General features: G+C 37.3%; 1 protein-coding gene across 8 annotated transcripts in view; it reads right to left on the reverse strand.

Annotated features, from left to right (window-relative positions):
- LOC130905462 (ras-related protein Rab-27B-like) overlaps positions 1–13198 on the reverse strand; it is an 86535-nt gene that overhangs the window by 23295 nt on the left and 50042 nt on the right. For all 8 annotated transcript variants that reach the window (XM_057818897.1, XM_057818891.1, XM_057818898.1 and 5 more), the window contains one exon: positions 9028–9199. In XM_057818897.1, the coding sequence (XP_057674880.1) occupies positions 9028–9180 (153 nt within the window). In that variant the 5' untranslated portion in view covers positions 9181–9199. The remainder of the gene's footprint in view (positions 1–9027; positions 9200–13198) is intronic.

A 13198-nucleotide genomic window follows, 5' to 3' on the forward strand; every position in this document is an offset into this window, starting at 1 on the left:
AGCATTCAGTCATTCTGCCCGATTTTCAGGGCATTTAAAGGTCACTTGCTGTTCATTTTCATTTTAGGGCATTTACAGGTCATTTCCTGTTGAGTTTGAGTTACTGCCTATAGACCCTACTCACCTACGTCACAAAATGACGTGTCGCTGTATCCGGCCGCCATATTGTCCGTATTTTTTAGACCTATTCTCATTGTTTTCAATTAGTCGTGCAAGTTATAGAGCAATTCATGGAAGCCCCGGTGTTATGTGACGCCGTAAACTCATTGGATGCGTTGCATAAAAGGAGTTATGTGGAAAAGCTTCAGTTTATCCATTCGCCAGATCCATATTTGATGCCTAAATCGATGTTTTTCGACCCGCTGTCTTCGCCGTCTTTGCCTGACCCTGATATTTACAACTATCTTGTCCACACAAAAATCAGCCTATTCTCACGAAAGTTTGAAAAACTAAGAGCTTGGAGGCTTATAAATGCTACATTGCTGGTTGGGTGAAACAGGTCCTCGTACACGAAAATTCGGCAGGAATCTTGTGCTCGGGAAGGTGAGTTACGAAATTTTCAATTCAAAATCTTTTGTTCTTGCTAACATCCACTGTCAAGTCTAATGTATTTCATGTCATTTGTCAATGGAGCTAGGGCTTTTAATGTTTATATGGTTTAGCGATAGCACTCTCACTACATACATATATAATATGTAATAAATATGAAGTGCGATAGCAGTACTCCAGATTGTCCCTAGTTGAATTTATTTTTTGGCTTTTGACCTCAATAGTGAAATTGTAAATTAATTGTATGACAACTGTCTTATTATCCCCTTATAATTATGTATTTTCAGGTAGTTCATTCACAACGTCTGAGTGTATGTTGTCGGCGATTAGCCTAGCAATGATCTTAATTGTGATTGTCAGCCCAAAACCCTCTAAATATATATTAAATGCATCTTACCAGATATAAAATGACTACTACATAATCTGTGGTAGTCGTTTGGAGCCCAGTTTTCTCATCGAATTGCAGCAGTCAATCTCGCTCTCCTCTCCGGGTCTCTCGGAATACGGTAAAACTTCAAGTCTCTCCGTCTATCTTCTCTGTTTTTGCAACCGACCACCACACACGACTTCACCATTTTGATTATTAATGTTAACGAGCAGAAAAACACGCCATAATAGGAGGAATTTACGAAGCGCTAATGCATTAACATGACGAGTATACGGACAACATGGCGCGGGGGCGTGGCTGTGACGTCACGTGAGTAGGGTCTATTCATTTGGGTGATTCCTAGGTCACTTCCTGTTCTGTAACTCAAAATAAACAGGAAGTGACCCATAAAATACCCCCAAATCAACAGGAAGTAACTGAAAATCAACAAGTAAATGACCTTTTCTGGCACAAAATTACCTCATTGCCTGGCATTAGCTGTCACTGACTGCCATAAACGTTCAATCTGTTTAGCTTCAAAGCTTCAAATGGATTGGACGTCTGCTAGTGATAAACTCATTCTAATAATTCACAGCAGAAGCGTGCTTTTCTGTTTATTAGTTGTTTGTTGAATATCCTAGAATGATTTCCTGACCAATGTATTGATAATCGTTGTATCGCCATATCGTCAGATCATCATTATCGTGAGCTTTGTATCGCAAACCGTATCGTATCATGAGGTAACAAGAGGTTCCCACTCCTAGTTGGCAATATAGAGCACTTTATTATTATTACCCAAATTTATCAAGGTACAGTTTACAGGCAGACTGAAATAATTTCAAAAGTTTTTTTGGCAAGGAGCGAGAGGTGACCTAATGAATGCATGAGTTAAAAAACAAACATTTTTCCATCTGTAGCCTACTTCAAAGAAGTGATCAGTTATAAGGCCTAAAAATAGACAATTGAACATGGACTGCACTTTGAACCACTTCAACCGTTTGCAAATCAGTGGGAAGCCTTGAGCTTGAGTGTGATTCACACCTTTGATTGTCACAAATGAAAACTAGTCATGTCTCTAGCACTAGTAGGAGTTGATTCACACAATTCTGTATCAAGAAACCCCATTGGGAATACTTTATATGATTACTTTTTCCAGGTGACAGGGAAGCCTCAGGTCTTTGGAATCAGATTTGTGTCAATAAGAAAATTCCTAACAAAAAAATAAGATGATTGCGGTGCGTTTATAGTGGCCAGTCCTAGTTATGTAAATAGGGTAAAGTGTAATGGATTACACTTGGATTAGTAGGAACACTGAAATGATACACACATCCACTAAATCCAATTCTTGTGTCTCGGCTATGTGACCGTTAATAAAAAGCTGATATATGGTGAAAAGCACTTGGCAAAGCTGGTTATCAAGTGAATTAAATTCACTTTCTTATATCAAAATAATGATGTACAGAGGGACAGTGAAAAATTGTACAGCAGACTCTTACACCACATTGAAAGTTGTGAGCAGCTCTCCAAGAAAACATCATTAAATTAAGAGAGAAAGATTCCTACAGAACTCTGGGAGGTTAGTATTGTTTCTATATTAAAAAAACAACCTTCAGGTTGAGTCAGTGTGTCATTTTAAGTTTTTTGTAAATGTTTTCAGAGACCCTTTAAAGATTGTGTTCAAAACAAATTTAAATACGCAGGCATGTCACAACAGTTTCATAATCAAACTGAATGTTGCAATTTCCCTAATATAAATAAGGGCCAGCAAACAGGATAAGACCGAGAAATGAACCTAGTGGTAGCACCTTTATCAACACGGAACAATCTTGATATGACTTTGGCGGAAATAGGGCTTAAAAGACATTTTGAAGGGTGCTGTTTTTTGGTAACCAGGTCAACTCAAGGTTTACTCTCACAAAGAAAAAAAACAATCCAGTGGTACCTGTACCTACGAAATTAATTAGTTCTGGAAGTAGTTTCAAAACTTGAAAATTCTGTAAATAGAGACGCGTTTTCCATGTTAATGCCCTAATCCGTTTAGAGCAGCGGTCTCAAACCGACTCCACAAAGGGCCGCAGTGGGTCCTGGTTTTTGTTCCAACAGATCCAGCACAAACAGTTCAACCAATGAGGTTTCTACTAACATAAGCAGCACCTGATTGCAATCAACTGATTACACTTGTAAGAAACCAGATTGGTGAAAAGGTATTTGTCTCGTTTGGTTGGAATGAAATCCAGTACCCCCTGCGGCCCTTTGAGGACCGGTTTGAGACCACTGGTTTAGAGGCTCCCAAAATTCAGGCATAAATCTTTTATAATGCATAAAAATGTAGCAAAACATGTAACAAATAGATGTTACAATTAGATTATTGCTCATTAAACATAAAATCGGAGTTGTGCATAATGTAAAAAACCAAGAATAGAGAAAACATTTGCCGATTACCGGTTTCAAGGTATACCGTTGTATGAAAATGTCATGGTTTTCAAAACCGCAATAAAACCGTATTACCGTAATTTCCTGAATATAACGCGCACTTTTTTTCCCCCAAAATCAACTTGTAAACTCATGGTGCGCATTATAAACGGGTACATGGATGGAGACAGAAATATATATGTATTACATATATATATATATAAACCGATTTTTTTTTATTGACACGGCCACGTTGTGTTGAAGAAACGTATGCGGCGACCCGTTGCCGACCATTACGGTACGTGACGTCACCGTTTTGTTTCGGTAATACTTCACTCTAATCGGCCGAATGATTTCGTCTGTGTTAAATTCTGCTTTTTTCACTCTTCATAAAGCACAGAATTTAGTTTCTTAAACTCATTTGAGACGACGTTTATTGCAGCTCCGCAATTCGGACTATAACAAATGTAAGGACACACACTTCCTATGTCCGTCAACTATATCAGTCCCTCGGGAAACTCAAACCCAAATAACAATAGTTCCTTTTGTTACTGTCGAGTAGGGAATGGGACGTACTACGTCATTGTTTGGACGCGCCTCCATGCTGGCAATATGATTCACTTCCGGGTCGGCAGACTCAATGCGGATTGTAACGTGTGGTCGTGCTAAGCTAACTCTTTCGATGTTTTAGAAAGAGATTATGGGTGTGTATTGTTGTGTTACCGGGTGCAACAGCTTCTCCTACGACTAAAAAAAGGGCGAGGAAAACTGGACTCACTTTTCACCGTTTTCCTGCATGGAGGACCAAATATCAGATCGCGAAGGCACGACTGATGGCTGGATTGCAGCGGTTCGTCGGAAAAGCATTTCTTATGATCATATTTCTGCTGGAATGAGAGTATTCCCCTCATCTCTACTCTTGTAAGTTGAACGATTTATCCGTTTTGGTTTCAATACGGTTTTTTTTGTGTGTTTTTTTTTTTTACTGTTGTGTAAATCTGCCTCGGTAGCAATGCTAACCTACTCCTCCTCCCCTACCTGTTGTGTTACTAGGAAAACCTGCATATGAAATGCTGACAACACATCCCGATTGGTCACCATATCTCTTCTTGGGTTATTCTGAGGTCAAGCGCACCACATCGGAGCGTTATGAGAGGTTGGAAAGGCGAAGAGTGCACGCTGAAACTTCAGTTTGCTCTGCTCTTACAAACACGATCCCAAGTGTTGTTGTGAAAAGTCAATAAAATATGAATACCAAAACATGACTTGAACAACTTCTTGACAAACTGTAACTGCTTGTTGTTTACTTCAGGTCTTCATAATAAACAGGTGTAATAATTACAAAGTCAGGTGACTTAATTTTGTTATTCTATTTGGAATATGCATTGACAATTTTTGGACAGTGTTGTAGACAAGAACTGGGACTGATAAGTTGCAATAGATTTATTTCAAGTAATGCAATTTCTCCAATACGATATTTTAATTGACAGTTTAAAATCTTTAAATTAGTGCAAACAAGGCCCACCCTCTGACGGTGGCAGCAAATATTATATAATTATAAGTAATACACAAATACAAGATCACAATAAACGTGTCTTTGTCAAAGCAGTTTAAAACACTATTTACTGGCCTTGGGTAAATTGCCAGACAGGATAAATATGTGCTTTAAAGTTCTTGCATTTCCATTTTAAGTATTGCAAGTACTAGTCTCCAACACAGTATTTGAACTGACAGTTTAAAATCCTTTTAGTACAAAATGGCCCACACTCTGGCAGGGGGCAGCAAATATTATAATACATAATACATTATAAAAAGCTATATACTATATAAATACAAGATCACAACAAAACCTGTATTTTTTCAAAGCAGTTAAAAAACATCCAGTGGCCTTAGGTAAATAAAGGTGTAAAAATATGTACTTTACAGTTCTTGCATTTCTATTTTAGGTATTGCAACTTTTCCAACACTATTTGAATTGACAGTCTAAAGTCTCCATAAGTGCAAATAAGAATATTATAATTTAAAAATAATAATAGAATATATAAATTCAACATTACAATGAAACGTGTCTTTGTCAAAGTGGTTAAAAAAATAATAATAATAATAATACGTCACTGGCCATAGTTAAATAGCCAGGCAGAATAAATATGTGCATTACAGTTCTTGCATTTTCACAAGTTAAAAGCCCGCAGTTCATCGACGAGAAGGGCAGACCCAGATGGCGTCTGCAGCAGGGGCTTGTTTGAGTCCGACACAGGACAAATGGAACCACTCCATTGAACAAATTTTCTTTGTCAAATGATCCAAGAAGAGAGATGGTGACAAATCGGGATGTGTTGTCAGCAGGTTTACCTAGGAATACAACAGGTAGGTGAGTAGTAGTAGGCGAGCATTGCTACCGAGGCAGATTTACACAACGGTGTAAAAAAAGAAAAACGTATTGAAACCAAAAGTGGATAAATCGTTCAACTTACAAGAGTAGAGATGACAGGAACACACTCTCATTCCAGCAGAAATATGATCATAAGAAATGCTTTTCCGACGAACCGCTGCAATCCAGCCATCCGTCGTACCTTCGTGATCTGATATTTGGTCCTCCATGCAGGAAAACGGTGAAAAGTGAGTCCATTTTTCCTAACCCCTTTTTTTGTCGTAGGAGATGCTGTTGCACCCGGTAACGCAACAATAAGCACCCATATTTTCTTTCTAAAACACCGAAAGAGTTAGCTTAGCACTACCACACGTTACAATCCGCATTGACTCTGCCGAACCGGAAGTAAATCATATTGCCAGCATGGAGGCTCGTCCAAACAGTGACGTAGTACGTCCCAGTCCCTGTTGACAGCTATGAGCGCTCACGGATTTCCGACTTACGTTCTCACTTTCATTTTACCGTATCAATCCATGGAAGAAACATTTATTCATCATGAGGAAACGAGCAAGTTATACAGCAGCCTTTAAAAGAAAAGTCACATCTGTTTTGTTTTCTCCTAGATTCTGGTAAGTTGGAGAAGTTGTCAAATCATATTATTACCGTAAATATTGTCAGTTTACGGTAATGTTTTGAACTACCAATGTGCTATGCTTGTGCTGTGTTTCACCAGTCAGTAAAATGACATCTCTGTATCTGTACACAAGCTCTGTTTTCTTCTAAAATTAGGGTGCGCGTTATAAACGGGTACAATAATTTCCCCTAGATTTTACAAGTAAATTTGGGGTGCGCATTATACACGGGTGCGCCTTATATTTGGGAAATTACGGTAGCTATATTTTATGTCCCAAAAAAATGCATGGAGAAATCCCTCACTTGCAGCTATAAGGCTCAAACCTCCCCCATCCGTTGTTGCTCAGTGTCAGTGAGTCAGCTGTGCAACACAATGGCTGGAGGAGGTGAAACTCCTGAACTTTATCCCCCCATCGAAGAAAACGAAATTGCTGGTATGGAAAAGTTAAAGACGGCCGCGGCTTAGAGGAGGAGGGCCAACCGATATGTAAAACATGTTTGCGGAGCAGGCAATACCTCCTACATGATTTCAGATTTCTACAAAATTAATGGTTAGTAAACACTGTCATGAGCGTTTCCCACCAGCTACAAGAGTTAACTCAAGCATGTTTAGTGTGTCTAGCTGTGGTAAAACGTGTTTTTGTTTCTCTCTGGCAACTGTCTATGTTGAGAAAGAGAGTGTGTACATAATGTGAAAATGATAAGAGTCATACAAACATGCTTTTTATGGAAAATAATTATTTTTGCTGCGATGGATGTTGAGCTGTAGCTGTGGGTTTACGCTCCCCTAAAGGACTGCATTTATTTTAATTTTATGTAGAACATTTGTTATTTTTTGTCATTTTTAAAATTTATTTTAACTTAACATTATACTTGAAAGGTGGAAAAGCGCTATACAAGTATAACACCATTTACCAACACCATTTACCATTACCATTTATGTTCCAATTTGCTAATAAGTTATGAAAAATAAAAATCATGTTCAATGAAAAGTTTTTTTTTTTTTTTTTTTTTTTACCCGGAAATCTCAAAAGTAACACATTTTAGAGCTGCAAATGCAATACAATTGAAATTTTTGCTTAAGGTTATCATACCGTCAGAATCTCATACCGGCACATGCCTACAATAGAGTAAAGAATAAATGTTAATACACTCATGTAAAGCTGTCGGAACACGAGGGGCGAATAAAGAGGACACTGGAATGCATACGTGCACATACTGTAGAGATCACTCTTAGCCAATTGGATGCCAGAAACATGCTAGGCAATTGTCATGGCAGGACCAGCTATAAGTACGTTACGTTCAGTAAACTCAGGGAGCTGTGAGTACCAGCCATACTGTATTTTTGCCTTTCATATCCTGAAATTTCTTTCGTAACAAGAGACAATATTTTCCCGTTGAGGCTTGTCTTAATCTGTAAATTCTGTATTTAGAGAGGTTCGTAAGTAGATTTACCACTGTACATTGAAACTTAATGTAGTTATCAAAGATATGCCAATGCTCGCCTTATGAAAATAACATTTATATTTACTGTAAATTGCAAAGCTTTGTTGCTTATGTTTCATGCAATAGCACTAATAGTTAATGACTAATCTAATTTAGAACATAACTTGGGCAGAACTAGTACAACACCCACTCAGAGTTTCTCCATCTCACTTTCTCTCTCATACACACACACCGCGGAGGTGATGAACAATAATTGATCATGTGAGTCATCTGAAGGGGTGGGATAAAATTAGCGCCGACAGTATTTCATTATATGAAGGCTTGCAGCACCAGACCATAAATCTATTCAGACTACAACTACTGTATAACTTCCCAGTTTTCCTGTTTTAATTGTTTATTATATGTATAAGTTGTACATGTGTTTCATTATTGAAAAATTGCCGCATTTGAATAAAATGTCAAAAGAATAGCACACATACTGTAAACCTCTGAACACAAATAATAGATTTTTTTTTCATGATTGTTTTCATCTGGATGCACCAAATTAGTGTCAGTCTATAAACAGTTTCATTCTATCATTCAAGAATTAAGATTTATTGGAGGTAAGAAAATAGCTTCGAAGTGTTTAAAAATATTAGTGCAGCACCCAAGAAATGTATCATACTAAAGTTTACCAAATAGCATATTCATATTCCTTAAAGCATGATTTCTCTTTTCTTGTCATAGCTATCCAATAATTAAGTTCACAATTGACATGTTAATTTAAGGGATTCAGCATTATCATGAGTAGCTGTCCATACACGAAATAAAATTTTCATTACTTATTAATATCATACATTGTATTTCACATCTAAGACCTTTTTACATGCTAAATGAAAGCAAGAGTTTGTAACAACCACACCAGTATCTGCACAAGTCAGCTGGGAACTAGCAAAGTTCCCATGTAGGCATTCCCTACTTCCAAATTAGGAACAGTCACATGATAAACATACATGACAATCTCCATCATGTAATCTGTTTAACTTGTGCTATTTTCTTCCAGTTGTCAATGAGCAGTTAGGGGTGAACCATGCAAAAACCTTGTGATGACGAAGGGAAAAGGCCAGGCAAGGTCAAAATGAAAAATAAAACTACTCACAGATCACACAATTTTGTCAATTACACATAAAAAAAACCCTTTAAAAATATACTCCTAATAGATTCAGATCTTCGTGTGACAAAATTGATAAAATAATAGAGGCATCCTTACCACTCTTTTTTCCCTAAAGTCGATGCCAACTGTGGTGATGAACTTGGGGTTGAACTTGTTATCTGTGTATCGGTATAGGAATGTTGTCTTTCCCACACCAGAGTCTCCCAAGGCAAGGAGCTTTATCAGGTAGTCATAATCCCCATCAGTCATAGTGATGACCAATAGAAACCTGCAAAAGGACATATACAGATGCATGTTAACATCCATTAACCTATGACCTGAAAATTGGTCGTAGATCTTGACTTTTTCCCCACATTTTGTTATCATAGGCTTATTTCTACTCGGCCACCGTACATTTCGACATGGATTACAGTAAACTCCCTGCACAATTCCACCACATAAGTGATTAATTCTGGAAGAGGGGGGCTATACCCTGATCTGGTTGCCAGTCAATCTTACGGCACATAAACTGTGTACAAAGAAACAAACAGGCAAAGGTGGGTAGAGTAGCCAAAAATTTTACTCAGGTAACAGTATGGTTACTTCTAAATAATATTACTCCAGTAAAGGTTAAAGTAGTCATTCAAAAATGTAGTCAAGTACAAGTAAAAAATTATTCATTGAAAAGAATACTCAAGTGATTAGTAACATTGTAAGTAACTGTTTACAATATCAGTTTTTTTTTTTTTTAAATACCGGTATATTTCTTTCCTCAGCACAATTTCATCTATATGAACTGTTATTATTATACTGTACTATAACCTATTACATAGTCATATTAGGCCAAAAAGATCACAAATATATAAAATTTATAAAATAATTAAATTCAGACCAGAACAATACTTGAAACATAACCCGTCCAATGAGCACGAGCGCCCTCTAGTGGAAAAAAGTAGGAATGTCCCGATCCGATTACGTGATCGGAAATCGGGCCGATCAGGCCACTTTTCAGAGGATCGGAACCAGGTGAAAAGGATCAGGGTTTTATTTATGCTATACAGTGATCCCGCGCTACTTCGCACTTCAAATTTTGCGCCCTCAGTCCATCGCGGATTTTTTTTCAAGTAAAAAAAATAAAATAAAATAAAAAAAACAACAAAAAAAAACAAAGATGAGCTGTCCCGAGTCGATTGCGTAGTCTCACTCTCCCACCCTGCCTCCCTTCCCCTGCTCTTTGTTCGTCAGGCAGTGCAATGGAGTTGCTTATTAAAGTTAATGATGATTGACAGATGTTTGGGTTTGATCTTGCCAGAGACACAGACTTCAAAGCGCTGCACGTGTCAATCATCGTCTAACTTGTTAAACAGTTGCTGTGGCAACTCATTGCGTGTAAGTGAGCAGCTTGAGCGGATATGAGTGGACTCACTCAATGAAGCATTTAATAAAGCCAAGCATTTTTCAACTACTTTATTATTGTTTAAAAATAATTCGGGGGGACAGTAACATATTTGAAACTTATCATAATTATTACATTTGAAGTGCTTAAAAAACATTTACTAAAATATACTTTGGAGGAAAAAAATGAAAAAACACTCTCTTTCCAACTTTAACGCCAATGCTTTTTTTTTTTTTTTGCGGTAGTTCGCGGTTTTCACTTATCACAGCAGGTTCTGGTCCCCAGTAACCGAGAAAAACGAGGGATCACTGTAAAATTTAAAAAAATAAAAAAAAAAGTGCTAGCCATGGTTTAGAGCCAGTTAACATTTTACATTACGTTACTGCCACGTTGTTGTATTTTTTATTAGGATCCCCATTAGCTGATGAAAACATCTGCTACTCTTCCTGGGGTCCACACAAAACATAAAACAGACAAAACATCTACATACTAATCTATGGAGGACCCTTTCTGGGGTCTACACAAACCATAAAACAGACAAAACATGATCAACATACTAATCAACATAGGCTATACTGTATATAAAAGAAAGAATTCTTCTCTTGAAAAATTTACACACTAAAACAAACATAATTCAACATACTCACATAAAGACAGAAGAAAGTAAGGACGTAAATAGACAATATAAGAGGTAATATATAAGTCGACAACAACAAAGAGGCTTACATTACAAATTACATCAGTGATCAAATACATTTGACCCTAAAGTACTGCTTTATTTGTTTCTTGAACTTAGCTTTATTTTGAGTTTTTAAAATTTGGTCTGGGAGGGCATTCCATTCAATCATAGCTCTACATAGTATTGTACGTTGTTTTAAGTTAGTTTTTATGATAGGTATGGTATAGTTACCGCTAATAGCATGTCTGGTTGGGTATGAGTGGAGATTTGAGCTCAGAGTGCAATGCTTAAACAAACTGCCTGGTTTGCTCAATGTCATGATGTTTTTCAGAAAAGAGAGAAGAGATACTCGCAGCCTTGAATCAACTTTAAGCCAAGACAGTTTGTCATGCATGTTGTCTGTGTTGGCTCTCTGGCTGCTTTTAAACGTGCAGCCATTGTGGTCATAATAATTTACTGCATCCACCAGGTGACGCAGTTTGGAACGCATGCTCATTGACTTTTACAGTACACAGCCTGTCGGTCGCATTGACGATGTTGAGTGCTTTCTGTTAGGTTTTTCCTTGCAAACTATGTATTTTACATGTATACCCACCCGTTAATATGCAGTATATGTGTGTTTATGGGGAAAAGTAATATGAACTAAATTTGTTAATAAGTCTTGCTGTATGGAAACCAACATATACTTATAGCTTGTAGCTCAAGTGAAATGCGGTATCTACATGGTATTTGTATTGACGGGTATTGTGCAGTTGAATACATGCATGTTTCTTTGTTACAGTTTCACAAATAAACAAATTACACCACTAGGCTGACTCAAAACAACTTTCTACATCTGTCATGTTCAACGACAGCAATACTAATCAAAGTACTGTGTTTTGACTAATGAACATGTCTGAAAACGTATATTTGTGTTTCGCCCCCTTCAAGACTGTTCAGTACCATTCAGCACTGTTCCACTTTCATTGAGACCAAAAAGAAGTCAGGCCTGATCCCATTAGAAGGAATAAAAGTTTGATTGAAGAAGAATGCAGTGTTTTTGAGATCATTCTATCTTTACTGTTGTTGATCTCGGGGTTAAATGTGGAATGTTTGCGCAGACTACTGTCATATGACTCTAATTCACTGGGCTAAGACAGTCTATTATAGAGAGGCCATAGTTCAACCGACAGAATTGCTCACAATTACACAAACTCTGATAGCACAAAAAAAGAAAAGTGCACCAATTCAGTCTCTCCATTATGGGCATGTGGTAAGATGGACAGCTACACTATCTTACTCCACAGCAATAGACATAAATACGCCTTTTCAAGACGACAGGCACAATCATGCAAGACTGCAGGACAGAGAGAGCATCCTATGTCCGTTTAAAAGAAGAGCAGAGGTGGACATTTTAAAGAATGATAATAAAATTAAAATATCACTTATTGTTTTACATACTGTAATTCTCGGACTATAAGGCGCACCTGACTATACGCCACAACGCATCAAATTTGAGATGAAAACGACATTTGTTCATAGATAACAACAGATGTTCCTATCTTCTGGATCGAATCAACTGAATAAACTAAGTACTAAATTATGAACTAGTCTACTGGATCTAATCAACATAACGAGCACATCGATCGACTATGGACTATTGGGAAAATGAACAAACTGTATGTTTGTTTGGATTTGTCATGCCGGAAGGGAAAATAAATAAATAAATAACAAAATTTTACAAAATTAAAAAAATAAGCCGCACTGGACTATAGGCCGAAGCTGTCCTCATTGTATTATGGGATATTCACACCAAAAGATATTAACCGGTAACACTTTATTTGACAGTAGCTTCAGAAGACTGTCATAAGACCAAATGAACCACCATGAAGCTTTGAACCAATTGGCTGCAAAGAATTCATTGCTTCGAGAAGCTTCATTTGCCCATCACTGCTCCCTTGGGGGAGACAGTCAAACTCAACACTGTTGTCGTTCAACATGTCTCTTAGCATGTATTGCAGCACTAGAGATGTAAATATCAAAATTTATGATCTGTGCTAATTATTTCTTCAGTTCCTGTTCCAGTTGTTTCATTAGTTACTAGTCCTGGTATTTGGTAACACTTTATTTGACAAGGCACTTTAAGACTGTCATAAGACAATCATAATTATGATATGACACTGTCATGAACATTAATGAATGCTTATAACTGATGCCATTTAGTGTCATCAAGC

This window comes from Corythoichthys intestinalis, chromosome 17 (assembly GCF_030265065.1).
Source record: "Corythoichthys intestinalis isolate RoL2023-P3 chromosome 17, ASM3026506v1, whole genome shotgun sequence".
Classification (NCBI taxonomy): domain Eukaryota; kingdom Metazoa; phylum Chordata; class Actinopteri; order Syngnathiformes; family Syngnathidae; genus Corythoichthys; species Corythoichthys intestinalis.